The 14,172-nt window shown below is 45.2% G+C and overlaps 1 protein-coding gene and 1 long non-coding RNA gene across 3 annotated transcripts in view; one reads left to right on the top strand and one right to left on the bottom strand.

The window, feature by feature from the left end:
* The window catches only part of GAREM1 (GRB2 associated regulator of MAPK1 subtype 1), a 160,416-nt gene that overhangs the window by 129,420 nt on the left and 16,824 nt on the right, over nucleotides 1-14,172 (top strand). For both annotated transcript variants that reach the window (XM_077270419.1, XM_077270420.1), the window contains one exon: nucleotides 11,810-12,985. In XM_077270419.1, the coding sequence (XP_077126534.1) occupies nucleotides 11,810-12,985 (1,176 nt within the window). The remainder of the gene's footprint in view (nucleotides 1-11,809; nucleotides 12,986-14,172) is intronic.
* Nucleotides 2,938-14,172, bottom strand: part of LOC143782689 (uncharacterized) — a 48,602-nt gene continuing 37,367 nt past the window's right edge. The window contains exons 3-4 of the long non-coding RNA XR_013217023.1: nucleotides 3,922-4,104; nucleotides 2,938-3,666 (exon numbers count right to left, since the gene is read on the bottom strand). This is a non-coding gene — a long non-coding RNA (uncharacterized LOC143782689). The remainder of the gene's footprint in view (nucleotides 3,667-3,921; nucleotides 4,105-14,172) is intronic.

Below are 14,172 nucleotides of genomic sequence, written 5' to 3'. Positions count from 1 at the left end.
CGCTCATCACTACAGCTCACCTCCTCATCCTTCCTTTATGATCAACTTTGCCCAGATTAGAACAACGTCAAAGGGTTTCTACACAAATAGGGTCTGAGTCAATCTATTGCTTCCCATGTGCCCAAAACGAAGTAGGAGTCTTAAATTAAGCCTAATAATCAACTTTAAAGTTTTCTTTAATTTATTACTGGTATGAAAAATAGTATAAAAATGATTTAAATCCATTGAGCACAAATTTGGACAATAGGTAATTTTCTAATGACACGTTCTTATTAATGGGTTGAGAGGTGCAGAGTCCTATGATGTAACATAACACACTTGTCTTACGTGAATTTACAGGATAAACCTGGCTTCTTATAAAAGAAAATAACATGATTAGAAATAAATCCATGCAGCTTTAGTGTCCTAAAAAATCCAGTGTAGTAAATCTTTGTATTTTCCTCTTATTTCGTGCAGCGAGAGGTCTCGGATCAGTGGTATAAGGAATAAAGTGGGATTGTTTCCTCATCTGGTGGCCAGGAAATTATCAGAGGGTTTTAGATAACAGAAAGTGTGAATAGTTTCCTCTCCAGAAGCAGCAGAAGTAGTATCCAGCCCAGGGGAGTGTATGTATGGTGCCATTCTCCATGTCACGGATTTCCTGACTCTGACGTCACCATGTCATGCTTGGCTTATTGCAGCCATTAAAGTCAGGGGGAGACATCATGACTTGTGTAGTGTGATGTGGGAGATTCCCTCTGTATTAGCCTATGAGCCCACGGGTTGTTTCCTTCACATTATTTCTCAATTCTTCTCATAAAGCTTTCTTTAAATGTTTTACTTATTGAATTGCCACTGATACTTTCACTTAAAGGGGTTCTCTGGGACTTCAACATTGATGGCTTATCTTTAGGATATGTTATCAATGTAAGATCGGAGGGAGTGTGAAACCCGGCACATCCTCCAAATAACTGTTCCCTGTAGTGGCCGGAACTGCTCAGTTAAAGGGCCACTGTCACCCCCCTCCAGCCGTTATAAACTAAGGGTACCGTCACACAGTGCCATTTTAATCGCTACGACGGTACGATTCGTGACGTTCTAGCGATATCCATACGATATCGCAGTGTCTGACACGCAGCAGCGATCAGGGATCCTGCTGAGAATCGTACGTCGTAGCAGATCGTATGGAACTTTCTTTCGTCGCTTGATCACCCGCTGACATCGCTGGATCGTTGTGTGTGACAGCGATCCAGCGATGTGTTCGCTTGTAACCAGGGTAAACATCGGGTTACTAAGCGCAGGGCCGCGCTTAGTAACCCGATGTTTACCCTGGTTACCAGCGTAAACGTAAAAAAAACAAACAGTACATACTCACATTCCGGTGGCTGTCCTCCGGCGTCTCAGCTTCTCTGCACTGTGAGCGCCGGCCAGCCAGAAAGCGAGCACAGCGGTGACGTCTGACGTCACCGCTCTGCTTTCCGGCCGCTGTGCTTACACAGTGCAGAGAAGCTGAGACGCCGGGGGACAGACACCGGAATGTAAGTATGTACTGTTTGTTTTTTTTACGTTTACGCTGGTAACCATGGTAAACATCGGGTTACTAAGCGCGGCCCTGCGCTTAGTAACCCGATGTTTACCCTGGTTACCCGGGGACTTCGGCATCGCTCCAGCGCCGTGATTGCAACGTGTGACCGCAGTCTACGACGCTGGAGCGATAATCATACGACGCTGCAACGTCACGGATCGTGCCGTCGTAGCGAACAAAATGGCACTGTGTGACAGTACCCTTAAAGAGCCACCTTGTGCAGCAGTAATGCTGCATTCTAACAAGGTGGCTCTTTTAGTTTTAGGTTCAAGTATACCCAAAATAAAGCGTTTTGATACTTAGCCACAATACCGGTCTTTAGCCAGGGAGGCGGGTCCTCACTCCCCAGCTTGAACCGCTACTCTGCCGTCACTCCAATCTTCATGGGCTTTCGGTGCCGCCCCCTCAGCGCTGTTTACATTTCAAAACCGGCGCCTGCGCTGTGTACTACTGTGCTGCGCAGTAAGCTCTGGCCGTCTGACGTCCCAGCCCCGCACTGTGTTATGCATTATGCACAGTGCGGGGCTGGGATTCCAAAGGTGGGTGGCCGCACTGCCCGCACAGGCGCAGTCTGCAAGCCTGGCTGGGACGTCAGACGGCCAGAGCTTACTGTGCCTGCGCAGCACAGTAGTACACAGCGCAGGCGCCGGTTTTGAAATGTAAACAGCGCTGAGGGGGCGGTGCCAAAAGCTCATGAAGATTGGAATGACGGCAGAGTAGCGGTTCAAGCTGGGGAGTGAGGACCCGCCTCCCTGGCTAAAGACCGGTATTGTGGCTAAGTATCAAAACGCTTTATTTTGGGAATACTTGAACCTAAAACTAAAAGAGCCACCTTGTTAGAATGCAGCATTACTGCTGCACAAGGTGGCTCTTTTAGTTTATAACGGCTGGAGGGGGGTGACAGTGGCCCTTTAAGGGGCTGCACAGCTCCGCCGACTATATAGTGGCCACGGCTGGGTACTGCACATCCACCCCCTATTGACTTGAATAGGGGGTGCATTGCAGCACCCAGCCGTCGCCACTATACAGTTGATGGACTTGTGTTCCATAACTAGTTTTGGTTGACACCGAGAACAGCTGATTCATTGCCGGGGTGCCCGGGTGCTGCACTCCCACCGATCAGACATTGATGACCTGTCCTAAGGATAAGCCATCAATGTTAATGTCCTGAACAACTTTTTAAATAAAGATGTGACTGGCATTAAAAATGCAAACTTATGAGAAGGTAGTGTTTTCACTTTTGGAATAAAGCCATCGGAAGAATATTTTGCTGACCTTTTAAATGAGATTTCCGGAAAGTGTTCCATCCCTGCCAACTTAGGCTAGATTCAGATAACTCTGGTAAACCTGCTCACCTCAAGTCCAGAGCTGCTTCTCCACTTTGCTCCAGTTTTTGTTAGCAGGCTATAGTGGTAACTTCATAACTACAGCGAACGTGACCGCTGCAGCCAATCACTGGGCTCATAGAGTCTAATTTCTGTTCTGCAATGTGCTGGTAGATCAGAACTTCCAAATAGCATTTGTATTGTCCTTTTCCCTCGTAATGGAGACATATGGCTTTGTTCACCCTGACCTTGTTGCTTCCATTTATAGCCCTCCATTTTCAGCGATGTGATGGCACTTTCCTGCGGGTCAGACTCGCCAGTCAGGAGTAAGTGGCTGTAGAGTGGGTCAGTCTGCAGTGTTGGAACACCCACTAAATTACATTTAATAAGACAGCAGAGTAAATCCTTTTCTTCATTTGCGATGTTTTACGGAGTGATGACTAGAATACTTCTTTTCATGCATCAAAGGTATTATCAACCTGTCCTTTCCAAATCCCGAGGTCGCCTCCTGTTTTTCTTCACTCTTTCTATTTTTTTAGGTTTAAATATATAATTGGGTTAATACATTTTTCTTATCAGTTTACTGTAAAACTGAAGTTAAGTGCAGTAATTTCCAGTCCATAATACTTTATTGGGCGTGCGTTCCACTTTTATAGGACAGTAGTATAAGCTCATCATTGCCTTCTACATGCGAGTCAGGAGAAACACCTTGCTCGTGTGCAATTTGGATGTCTTAAAACGTGTCTCTTGCATTTCTTCAAACTTTTTGTTTTTCCCCTGTAATACATAAGACATTACTAATTTAGCAGCTGTTATGAAACTTTTCTACACTCGCCATGTTCTGCAAACCAACCATAATCAGAAGCTCCCAGTCCGTCTCCAAGACTCTTCTCTGCCCCAGTTCTCTGAATTGGATAAGCTGCAATTTTTTTGCGCAACTCGAGGTTACAAATTTTGGTGTTTTCAGTTTAGATGGACATAAGTGGAGCGTGACCCCTCAGCCTGTCTTATTCATGATGAGCGGTGGCGTACCTTACCAGAAGTCGCTGACTGGAGTAGGAAATGTGGAGCGGCTCATTCCACTTGTCAGACACTCCCAGTTCATGAAGAGTCGTGCGCTTCTTAAAGGAACTCGCTCCTCTGACTGTAGCACGGACCGTCATTGAGAACGGCGTGTACAATGCCTTTGTGTTCTTGTGGTTAGTGTAATTATTACTGATCATAAAAAAAATCAATATGGAGAGGATGTTTATTAAAAAAAAGCACATTAAAATATATTTTTGGTTTACATATGCAGTTGACAGTAATAATGACTATTCGGCAATCATCTGTTCCTGCAAATATGCTTTTCCGTCTGTTAATTTCTCAACTACCTCCCACAGTCACAAAGATAGATGAACACTAAATCACTTTGTAGTCTTTAGTTTCAGAGGGAAAGCACTGAGATTTCTGCAGTCGCCTGGCTGCGCCAGGGTGTACCGTTGTGTCCTGCTTAGTGGTAGATTGGAACAGCCCAAGTACAGTTACATGTAGGATATCTGCGGAGATACCATCACGTGTTTCTCAACGCAAGCAGTGAATAGCCAGGTCTTTCCCCGGGAAGGAACAACCACGGGAAGGGCAGTATCCAATAAAGGAAAACATCCAATACAGGAAAACCACCTATGCCAAGCATGGTATCCATCCACAGACAGCTGTTTCGGGGTGTTTACCCCTCATCAGTGTGGAGTAGGAATCTGGCTATTAGGAGCAGTGCCTAGTAAAAGGCTGTAAAGGCACAGATGATTGGCCTCAGGGAGACCAAAACATCCAACACCACGGAGACACCATCACGTGTTTCTCAACGCAGTGATCCAGAACACTGCCCCCATCCCTTATGGGAAATATGCAGATGCATGTAGGATATCTGCGGAGACACCATCACGTGTTTCTCAACGCAAGCAGTGAATAGCCAGGCCTTTCCCCGGGAAGGAACAACCACGGGAAGGGCAGTATCCAATAAAGGAAAACATCCAATACAGGAAAACCACCTATGCCAAGCATGGTATCCATCCACAGACAGCTGTTTCGGGGTGTTTGCCCCTCATCAGTGTGGAGTAGGAATCTGGCTATTAGGAGCAGTGCCTAGTAAAAGGCTGTAAAGGCACAGATGATTGGCCTCGGGGAGACCAAAACATCCAACACCGCGGAGACACCATCACGTGATGGATACCATGCTTGGCATAGGTGGTTTTCCTGTATTGGATGTTTTCCTTTATTGGATACTGCCCTTCCCGTGGTTGTTCCTTCCCGGGGAAAGGCCTGGCTATTCACTGCTTGCGTTGAGAAACACGTGATGGTGTCTCCGCAGATATCCTACATGCATCTGCATATTTCCCATAAGGGATGGGGGCAGTGTTCTGGATCACTGCGTTGAGAAACACGTGATGGTGTCTCCGCGGTGTTGGATGTTTTGGTCTCCCCGAGGCCAATCATCTGTGCCTTTAAAAGTACAGTTACGTCATGATGGTATTCAATTAAATATGTAAGTTCAAAGGAAATCATGTAATCGTATTATCAGATGATGCCGTACGTTGGAATGTCATCGCATAATGTTCATGAATTAAAGCACAACATGTTCACTTGACCTCGGTTTTATTCTTCCTACACATAGTAATGTTTTAATTATATTTCTGCTGTATGTCCAGTTTTATGGACTATAAGTCCAGCTACGTTATATCATCTTACCCTAAGTGCCCTTTCACATAGCATTATGACACCAGTTCTTGGGTCCCATCAGAGCTTGGGTCCGAACCCCCTTGCAAAATGGGATTCGGCCTTATGGGCCGACGGGGCCATATACCATAATAGTGCCAACAGAGCGAACGTGTGCTCTATCATACGATTTGATTAAGCCATTGTGATGTGGTTAGACAGACAACGATCATTAAGTTTTCCCTCTGTGCAGGCATTCGGCCATATTTACGAAGCAGTTTAGGCCAGTGATGTGCCAACAAAAGGGAAGCAAATGATAATGTGTGAAACTTTTGCACTAAAAATTGTCTTTTTTGACATTCGCTAAGTGTGAAAAGTCTGTTTTCTCTCCAGGTGATGCCCTTTTAGACAGTTGTTAATCAAGAACAAGCATTCATTAGAAAGCTCGTTTACTGATTATCGGCGGTAGTTGCCTGTTGTCCTCGTCATTGATCTCTCAGTAGTGATCATAATTTGCTCCATCCAGCAATTCATTCCGCCCTGCTGTGTTGATGGGGCATGACTGCCGATGACCTGCTGTCTATATGCGGGGAGCTGACTGTCAATGAGCATGACATTAGCAGTCACGCCCAGTCGACCAAGCAGCCCAGGAATGGAAGAGATGCTCTGTGGAGGTGGAGCAGCTAAATCGCCGGCAGGAGCGATCAGTGACTGCTCTCTGAGCCTGCACCTGTTAGTTTTTAGGACCATAGTAAAAAAAATAAATAATGGACGACCCCTTTAATGATCATACTGCGTGCATAGAATGCAGAACACCTGAAAATGGTGATAATTTGAGGTGTGCGCTAATTATCTCCATTGCACTGGTGTGAGATATGCTAGTAGTAATGTAGTCCATTTAGTCACAACAGTGTGAGACAGCAGACATGTCAAAAACCATGAGATTTCTACATGGTAAGATGTTAGCAGGTATGAGGCGGTATTGTTGGCCTTGAATACTCCTAGCAAACAAAAATAAATCCTGTTGCCATGGAAACAAGTATTAATTTTGACAAGTGCACATACTACGTTTTAGCAGAAAATGTTACCGTATGTCATTTTGAAATAGTGACATTGGGTGAAGGTTGGAACATCAGCAAAAAATTAAATCTTGCGCTGCCCTGCAAAAAGTCAATTAAATCAGCTTTGAAATTGTCCATCAACCGCCATATTCTCCTAATTTGGTCCCATCAGATTATCTATTTCCAAAACTCAAAAAAAATCCATTAAGAGGAAAAAAGTTACAACAAATGAGGCGGTAATTGATGTTGTGGAGTCTGGTTTGCAGAACATAGCAATTGTAGTTCCTAGGCTGGGACAACTATGTATCCACCCCCCCTTTGTATGCATGTCATTCTAAAATGATGTGATGTTTAACTGCTCTATCATCATTCTTCCTTCTTACTGATGGAAATCAGGGGGATCCTCAGCAGAGACCCCCTACTTTATTCCATTCATTTTGTTCAGTATTTGCCATTGGTAAAACTTCCTCCCTCAATTATAGACGTGTGTATAGAGTGTGTGTATTTATAGTTGAAGGGAATCTGTCAGCAGGCTTTTTCACCTCATCTGAGAGCAGCCTGATGTAGGCAAAGAAACCCTGATTCCAGAGATGTATCACTTAGTTTACTGGGTGCAGCGTTTCTGAGGGCTGTCCCACACGTCCAGATAATTCCGGTACCGGAAAAAATCGGTACCGGAGTTATCCGTGTGCCCGTGAGCTCACGTAGGCCATACGTGCGGCACACGTGTGCCGCCCGTGTGCCGAGTGGGTACCACACGGAGCGTGTGGTACCCACGCGTGTGGTACACTGCATCGTGCTGAAGCCGCGATTCATATCTTCTGTGCAGCAGCGTTTGCTGCATAGAAGATATGAATAATAGTGTTTAAAATAAAGATCTATCTGTCCGCCGCCCTCCCACCCCCTGTGCGCCCCCCCCCGCTGTTCTGAAAATACTCACCCGCTTCCCTCGTTGGCTGTCGCTGCTTCCTGGTCTGGCCCCATCTTCTCCTGTATGCGGTCACGTGGGGCCGCTCATTTACAGTCATGAATAGGCGGCTCCACCCCTATGGGAGGTGGAGCCACATATTCATGACTCTAATCTGCGGCCCCACGTGACCGCATACAGTAGAAGGGGCGGCCAGACCAGGAAGCATCGACAGCCAACGAGGGAGCGGGTGAGTATTTTCAGAACAGCGGGGGGGCACACAGGGGGTGGGAGGGCGGCGGACAGATAGATCTTTATTTTAAACACTATTATTCATATCTTCTATGCAGCAAACGCTGCTGCAGGGAAGATATGAATGGCGGCTTCAGCACCATGTGGGGGGGACAGCACTTACTGTAAGCGCTGTCTCCTGCACGCCACACGGACTGCACACGGAGAAGGTCCGTGTGTGGTCCGTGTTTTACACGGACCCATTGACTTTAATGGGTCCGTGTAATACGCGCGCTCCCACGAACACTGACATGTCTCCGTGTTTGGCACACGGAGACACGGTCCGCAAAAAATCAATGACATCTGCACAGATGCATTGATTTTTATGGGTCTACGTGTGTCAGTGGCTCCGGTACGTGAGGAAACTGTCACCTCACGTACCGGAGCCACTGACGTGTGAAACCGGCCTGATACAGATTTCTTGGATGTAGCAGAGCTGAGAAAGCTACCGCGCTCACACCAAGCTCCCTGTGTACATAATCTATAGTTAGTGAGCTGCTTATCACAGCGGGGGCAGAGTCAGACTAGAAGGCACGTGCTGCTGTAGTCCAGGCAATGATAATCACCAGGTGATAAAACCTTCATTGTAAGTAAACAGCACACAGCCTGACAAGTGCCACATCTTTGAATGAAGTGTTTTTAACCCCTATCTCATGTTGTCCTCAGATTATATGGCAAAAACCTGCTCCCAGATTCCATTTAAATATGTGTTGAATTTCCTTTTCATGGACTGTCTTTTACATTACACTATATAGATATATTATGTCTTCCACTATGATGCCATTGACATCCAGGTGTATTGGCAAGGCATGCACACAATCACTGTAATTTTTGCCCACATGCCTTCCCATTAACAATCTAGGGCAGGAGAGATCTTCCCCTCTTCTACTATTAGTAGTCATGGGATGTCCTCATTCTGTAACACTTCCACCAGCCATGATCTGGGGATGGAGCCGAGAAGTAGATCTGCCCAGGCTGTTCTCAGAAAATCTGTAATTATAGTTGTTATTACAAGAATAAGTTGACTGAGCTTATCTTGGGATAAAGGGCGGTGGGATTATTTTATCTGAGGAACTATGGTTATTTTCTTTGGAGAAAAGACGGCTTAGGGATGACCCAATTACTATGTATAAGTACTTGAAAGGCCAATACAGATGGCTATGTAATTTTTTTGCTCACAATGTATTCCTATATAAAGCAACTTCCCCAATAAACACACCGTCTTAAGAAGGCTTGTCTGAAACATTTATGGCATGTTCTCTCGTGAATTCCAACCATTGGGAATATTCTATATTGCCAATACAAAGCGCCCTCCCACTGCATTGGCTTACATTGAGGTGCCCATACTTATGCAATGCATAATATAAGTTATGGAAAGGTCCAAGCATTCCTACAGACCCCAGTATAGAACCCTTCCAAGCGGTGCCACCACCTCACCTCACCAAACAAGGCCCCGTCCCCCTGATAGTAGAGGTGCCATGTCACGGAGGCATTTATAGCAGGAGCTGTGAGGATATAGAATTCATTATACTCTTCATGTGACAAACTGCATATACCTTAGTATATTTGATTGGATCGGTTACTTTGGGCTATTTCGTGTACATGAGAATCTGTCAGCAGGTTTTTGCTATGTAACCTGAGGGCAGCATCATTTCGGCTATGTGTGTTTTATTCCTGCTGCTCCTGAGTATGGCGTTTTTTTTGTGTGTTTTTTCATTTTTTTTTTTTAAATCCACCATATGGTGCCAGAGATATGGGCCTTTTTAATTGTTGCCAGATCATGTTTACGTACAATTTTAATTATGCAGAACAGTCTAAAGACCCCCCCAAGAGAATCTGTGAACCACATCCTCTTGTAAAGACCATCAAAATTTGCACCAAATAAAAAAAGCTATATTTCTGTAAACAAATGGTGGATTTAATAGGAAAAAAATACGTTGCAATGCGTCGTTCAGGAGAAAAAACGCATCCTGCAAAGTTGCCCGCAGGATGTGAAATTTTTGAAACGTACCATAGTTTATAAATGTGGCCCTCCTATGTTGTGTGCATGTCTGACTGCAGGAATGTGGTCTGATCGTAGCAGCTGATTCTTTCTGTGAGGCAAAACATTTCCCACCTGTTTTTAAACAATGTTTTACTTCTAAGGCTGCTTTCACATTAGCGTCGCAGTGCGTCGGGCCGACGTACCGATGCATGTTGTGAAATAAATGCTCGACGTGGGCAGCGGAAGCAGTCTTACGACGCATCCGCTGCCCCATTGTAATGTCCGGGGAGGAGGGGGCGGAGTTCCGGCCGCGCATGCGCAGTCGAAAATGGCGGACTCGACGCACAAAAAAAAGTTACATGTAACGTTTTTTTGTGCCGGCGGTCTGCCAAAACACGCGGATGCGACATGTGGCCATACGTCGCAATGCATCGGTAATGTAAGTGTATGAAGAAAAAACGCATTCTGTAACAATTATTTTTATATATTGGACTTTTTTTTTTTTCTTTACGAGGATGAGTTTACTTTTTTGCCTATTATTTTTTATTTACACAATGTGCCTGGAGCTAATATTCCAGCCCCAGTTACAAGGGAAATAAGATGAAAATAAAAAATATATTTAAATGCCCCCTCCTCCCCCAAAAGGACTCAAAAGACCTTTGGGGGGCATTTAAATATTTAAAATATTTTTATGCTATTTCCCTGTAACTGAAGCAGTTGTATTGGCCCCAGTTACAGGGGAAATGTCGGTTTCTCCTAGGGCCTAGCAGCTCTTTCTCCCTCACTGTTTAGTGCTGTGTATACAGTGATCAAGGAGGCACAGATGGTAATAAATGGTCTGTGCCTTCTCTATGGGGAAGCCTGCTGTCTGGTAGCCAGATCCCTGCTTCTACAGCTACATGGTCACATGTAGCTGCACTCCTATGCACTAACATTTTAGGCCTCTTTCACATTTCCGTCGGTACGGGCCCGTCGCAATGTGTTGGGCCGACGTACCGACGGACATTGTGAATTCTTTGCAAGACGTTGGCAACGGATGCAGTTTTTCGACGCATCCGCTGCCCACTCTGCAGTCCGGGGAGGAGGGGGCGGAGTTTCAGCCGCGCATGCGCGGTCGAAAATGGCGTACGCGATGCACAAAAAAAACGTTACATTGAACTTTTTTTGTGACGACGGTCCGCCAAAACACGACAGATGCGACGTGTTGCAACCCGTCGCTAATACAAGTTTATGGGCAAAAAACTCATCCTGCGAGCACATTTGCAGGATCTATTTTTTGCCCTAAACGACGGATTGCGGCGGATTGCAAACGACGGAAGTGTGAAAGAGGCCTTAGAGTATCACTGCAAGGCAGGAGCTGGACCGCCCAGACGTTTAAAGTCCCTCTGGTCCAGATGCAGTTAATATACGACAAGTCGTGATGAGCGAGTGTGCTCGAGTGGTGTTCAGAGCACACTAGTGCCCTAATCGAGTATTTTCGGGGTGCTCCAGTCGCCACGGCGGCAGGTCTCACGGCTGTCCGACAGCCACAGCAGGGATTGCCTAAGGAATTGGCAATCACTGCATGTGTAGCGGGTGTCGAACAGCCGCGAGACATGCAGCTGCGGTGACTCAAGCATACTTTTCGAGCACCCTGGGAATGCTCAGTTAAGAGTAGGACACTAGCATGCCTGGATAACGCCTTATGTGAACACACTCGCTCATCACTAACTACAATATGAATAGTCATGAGGTGCTGAGTATTGGTGGGATGTACAGGGTGTCTTGTGGTTGATCTATACGCTGGTGTATTTTAGGGCCCTGCATGAAGTGACCAATATTCATGACCGAGAGAGGATTTCATTAATGACAGATGAGAATATTAATCTTTCTTGTTGGCTCAGTACCAGATAGGCTCATATTCACTGTGCACAGATGTGTTATCTGACTTTATTCCCTGTGGTGATACAGATTGTATAACAATATAATTTGCTGTACTTCTAGGTTGCTTCAGGAGAGTGCAATGAAGATACAGAAGTGTATAACATCACGCTGTGTACTGGAGATGAACTCACGCTAATGGGCCAGGCTGAGATTCTTTATGCAAAAACATCCAAGGAGAAGTCACGTCTTAATACCATATTTAAGAAAATTGGGAAATTGAACTCGATCAGCAAATTGGGGAAAGGCAAAATGCCTTGTTTAATATGCATGAATCACAGAACTAATGAAAGCATCAGCCTTCCGTTTCAGTGTAAAGGGAGGTTTAGCACACGCAGTCCTCTAGAGATTCAGATGCAAGACGGGGAGCACACTATCCGTAACATTGTGGAGAAGACGCGACTGCCTGTGAATGTGACCGTGCCGAGCCCTCCGCCCCGGAACCCATACGATCTCCACTTTATACGCGAGGGACATCGCTACAAGTTTGTGAATATACAGACTAAGACTGTTGTGGTTTGTTGTGTGCTGCGCTCTGGTAAAATCATTCCCATTCATTTTCCATTACATTTATCTGTCCCAACATTTAGCCTACCTGAAAATATAGCGAAAGGTGAAATGTGGCAGGAGTCCGTAGTACAACATTGGTACAATATATGCCAAGAGCAGTTTGATATAGAGGAGTACTCTCGTGCAGTGAGGGACGTGAAAGCTGATTGGAATGAAGAGTGCAAGAGCCCCAAAAAGAGCTATTGCTCCGGACATAGTCACATACCAAACTCCCTCAGTTACGCCCGTGATGAACTGACACAGTCCTTTCATAGGCTTTCTGTCTGTGTTTATGGAAATAACCTTCATGGAAACAGTGAGGTGAACCTCCATGGTTGTAGAGACCTTTGCGGGGATTGGGCTGTGTTCCCTCAAGACGCTTCTCAGTATCAGGACTCTGGTGACAGTGGTAGTGACTACCTTTTCCCTGAAGGTGGAGAGGAATTGGTGAGTTTACCGGCCAAGACAGACCTTCCCTACGAGGAGCTTTGGTTAGAACTGGGGAATGGGAAACGTGTGGGACAGCCCTTAACCCGTTCACAAAGCGAGAAGAACAAATGTGATCCTTTCTGGGGTTCGTTGCATTCCAAGTGTGGCACATCCTCTCTCTCATCTCCTGGATGTCTACTGACCAGCAAATGTTCGGATTTATCAATACCTCCACCTCCAGTGCCTCCCAAATCGGAAGCTGTGAGTAGATATCTACATTTCAGATCTCATCATTATATCAATATGTAACATCTTGGTGTATGATTAACCCATTGACCTATGGTGCCATGGTAGTCACATATACCCATCACCTCTATATTCCGGTATGTTCACACGTGTCTAATCTACGCCTAAATCCATGTGAATACCATCCCAAGCATGTAATTGGACTTTCTGCAATCCCATTCACAGGTATTGGGAAACTGTGGACTTGCAGAAGCACCAAGAATTTGCCCCATTCAATGAGAATAGTGTTATTCTATGTGCAAATTTGCTGCAAATCTGTGACAGAAATCTGAGGGTTACTGGTGGATTTTACTTTGTGTGAACACATCCTCCCTATAACATCTAATGGAGTCCTAGTATCGGGTGTAACCACTGAATTTGTGACCTTTTGATTTCTTTTAGAGGTCCCAGGTATGCGGGACACTCCTAAAAAGTGTACGTTGTCACGTCAGCAGGGAAAGGACCACACTGAAAAAGTTCACCTGTTAGATTAAAATCTGACACACGTGCATGACTGAAATCTGATGCTGTACCCTCAAATTTCTGCCATAACAGATCAGCAGCGGACTCAGATGTGAATTAGCCCACTTGCCATTCAGTGAGGTAATCTACAGCGTTTCACACTACTTTCCTGCTATGTTTCTTAAAATCCAAGCAGAATGTTTCTAATAATTGTGCATAATCCACTCAAATTCGATTTGTGAACATACCTGAAAAGAAATTAGTTATGCAATTAAGAAAAAAAAAAAAATCTTGACATCACATTTGTATATATGTTCATATCCTGCAGGTTTTTAATCTTTTTTTCACTCTTGGTGTCACCTTATTTACAGTTATCAATATGTGCGTCTCAGATGCTTAGAATTGGCCAGATTACCCTGTAAATGCCAGGTGGCAGCAAGCAATTATTGGTTATCACCAATCTTATGTCCACTACCCTAAAAGTCCATGTTCACAGTGGAGCCAATTAGAAATGCAGTGACACGGTTATGGTTTATAATTAGAGGCTCTTTGGCAACCTTAGATATCCTTCCTTGGAAGCTTCTAGGGTTACTTACATGCAGTGTATGGAACATGGTACACAAAGAATGACGTAGGAAGTCTACAGAGGTAGGACACAAGCCTCATGACGCCCAACAAGGGCACCATACAAACAGAGCCGT

Source organism: Ranitomeya variabilis, chromosome 6, assembly GCF_051348905.1.
Source record: "Ranitomeya variabilis isolate aRanVar5 chromosome 6, aRanVar5.hap1, whole genome shotgun sequence".
NCBI lineage: Eukaryota > Metazoa > Chordata > Amphibia > Anura > Dendrobatidae > Ranitomeya > Ranitomeya variabilis.
Note: the sequence above shows the minus strand (reverse complement) of the source record. Positions and strands in the feature narration are given on the sequence as shown.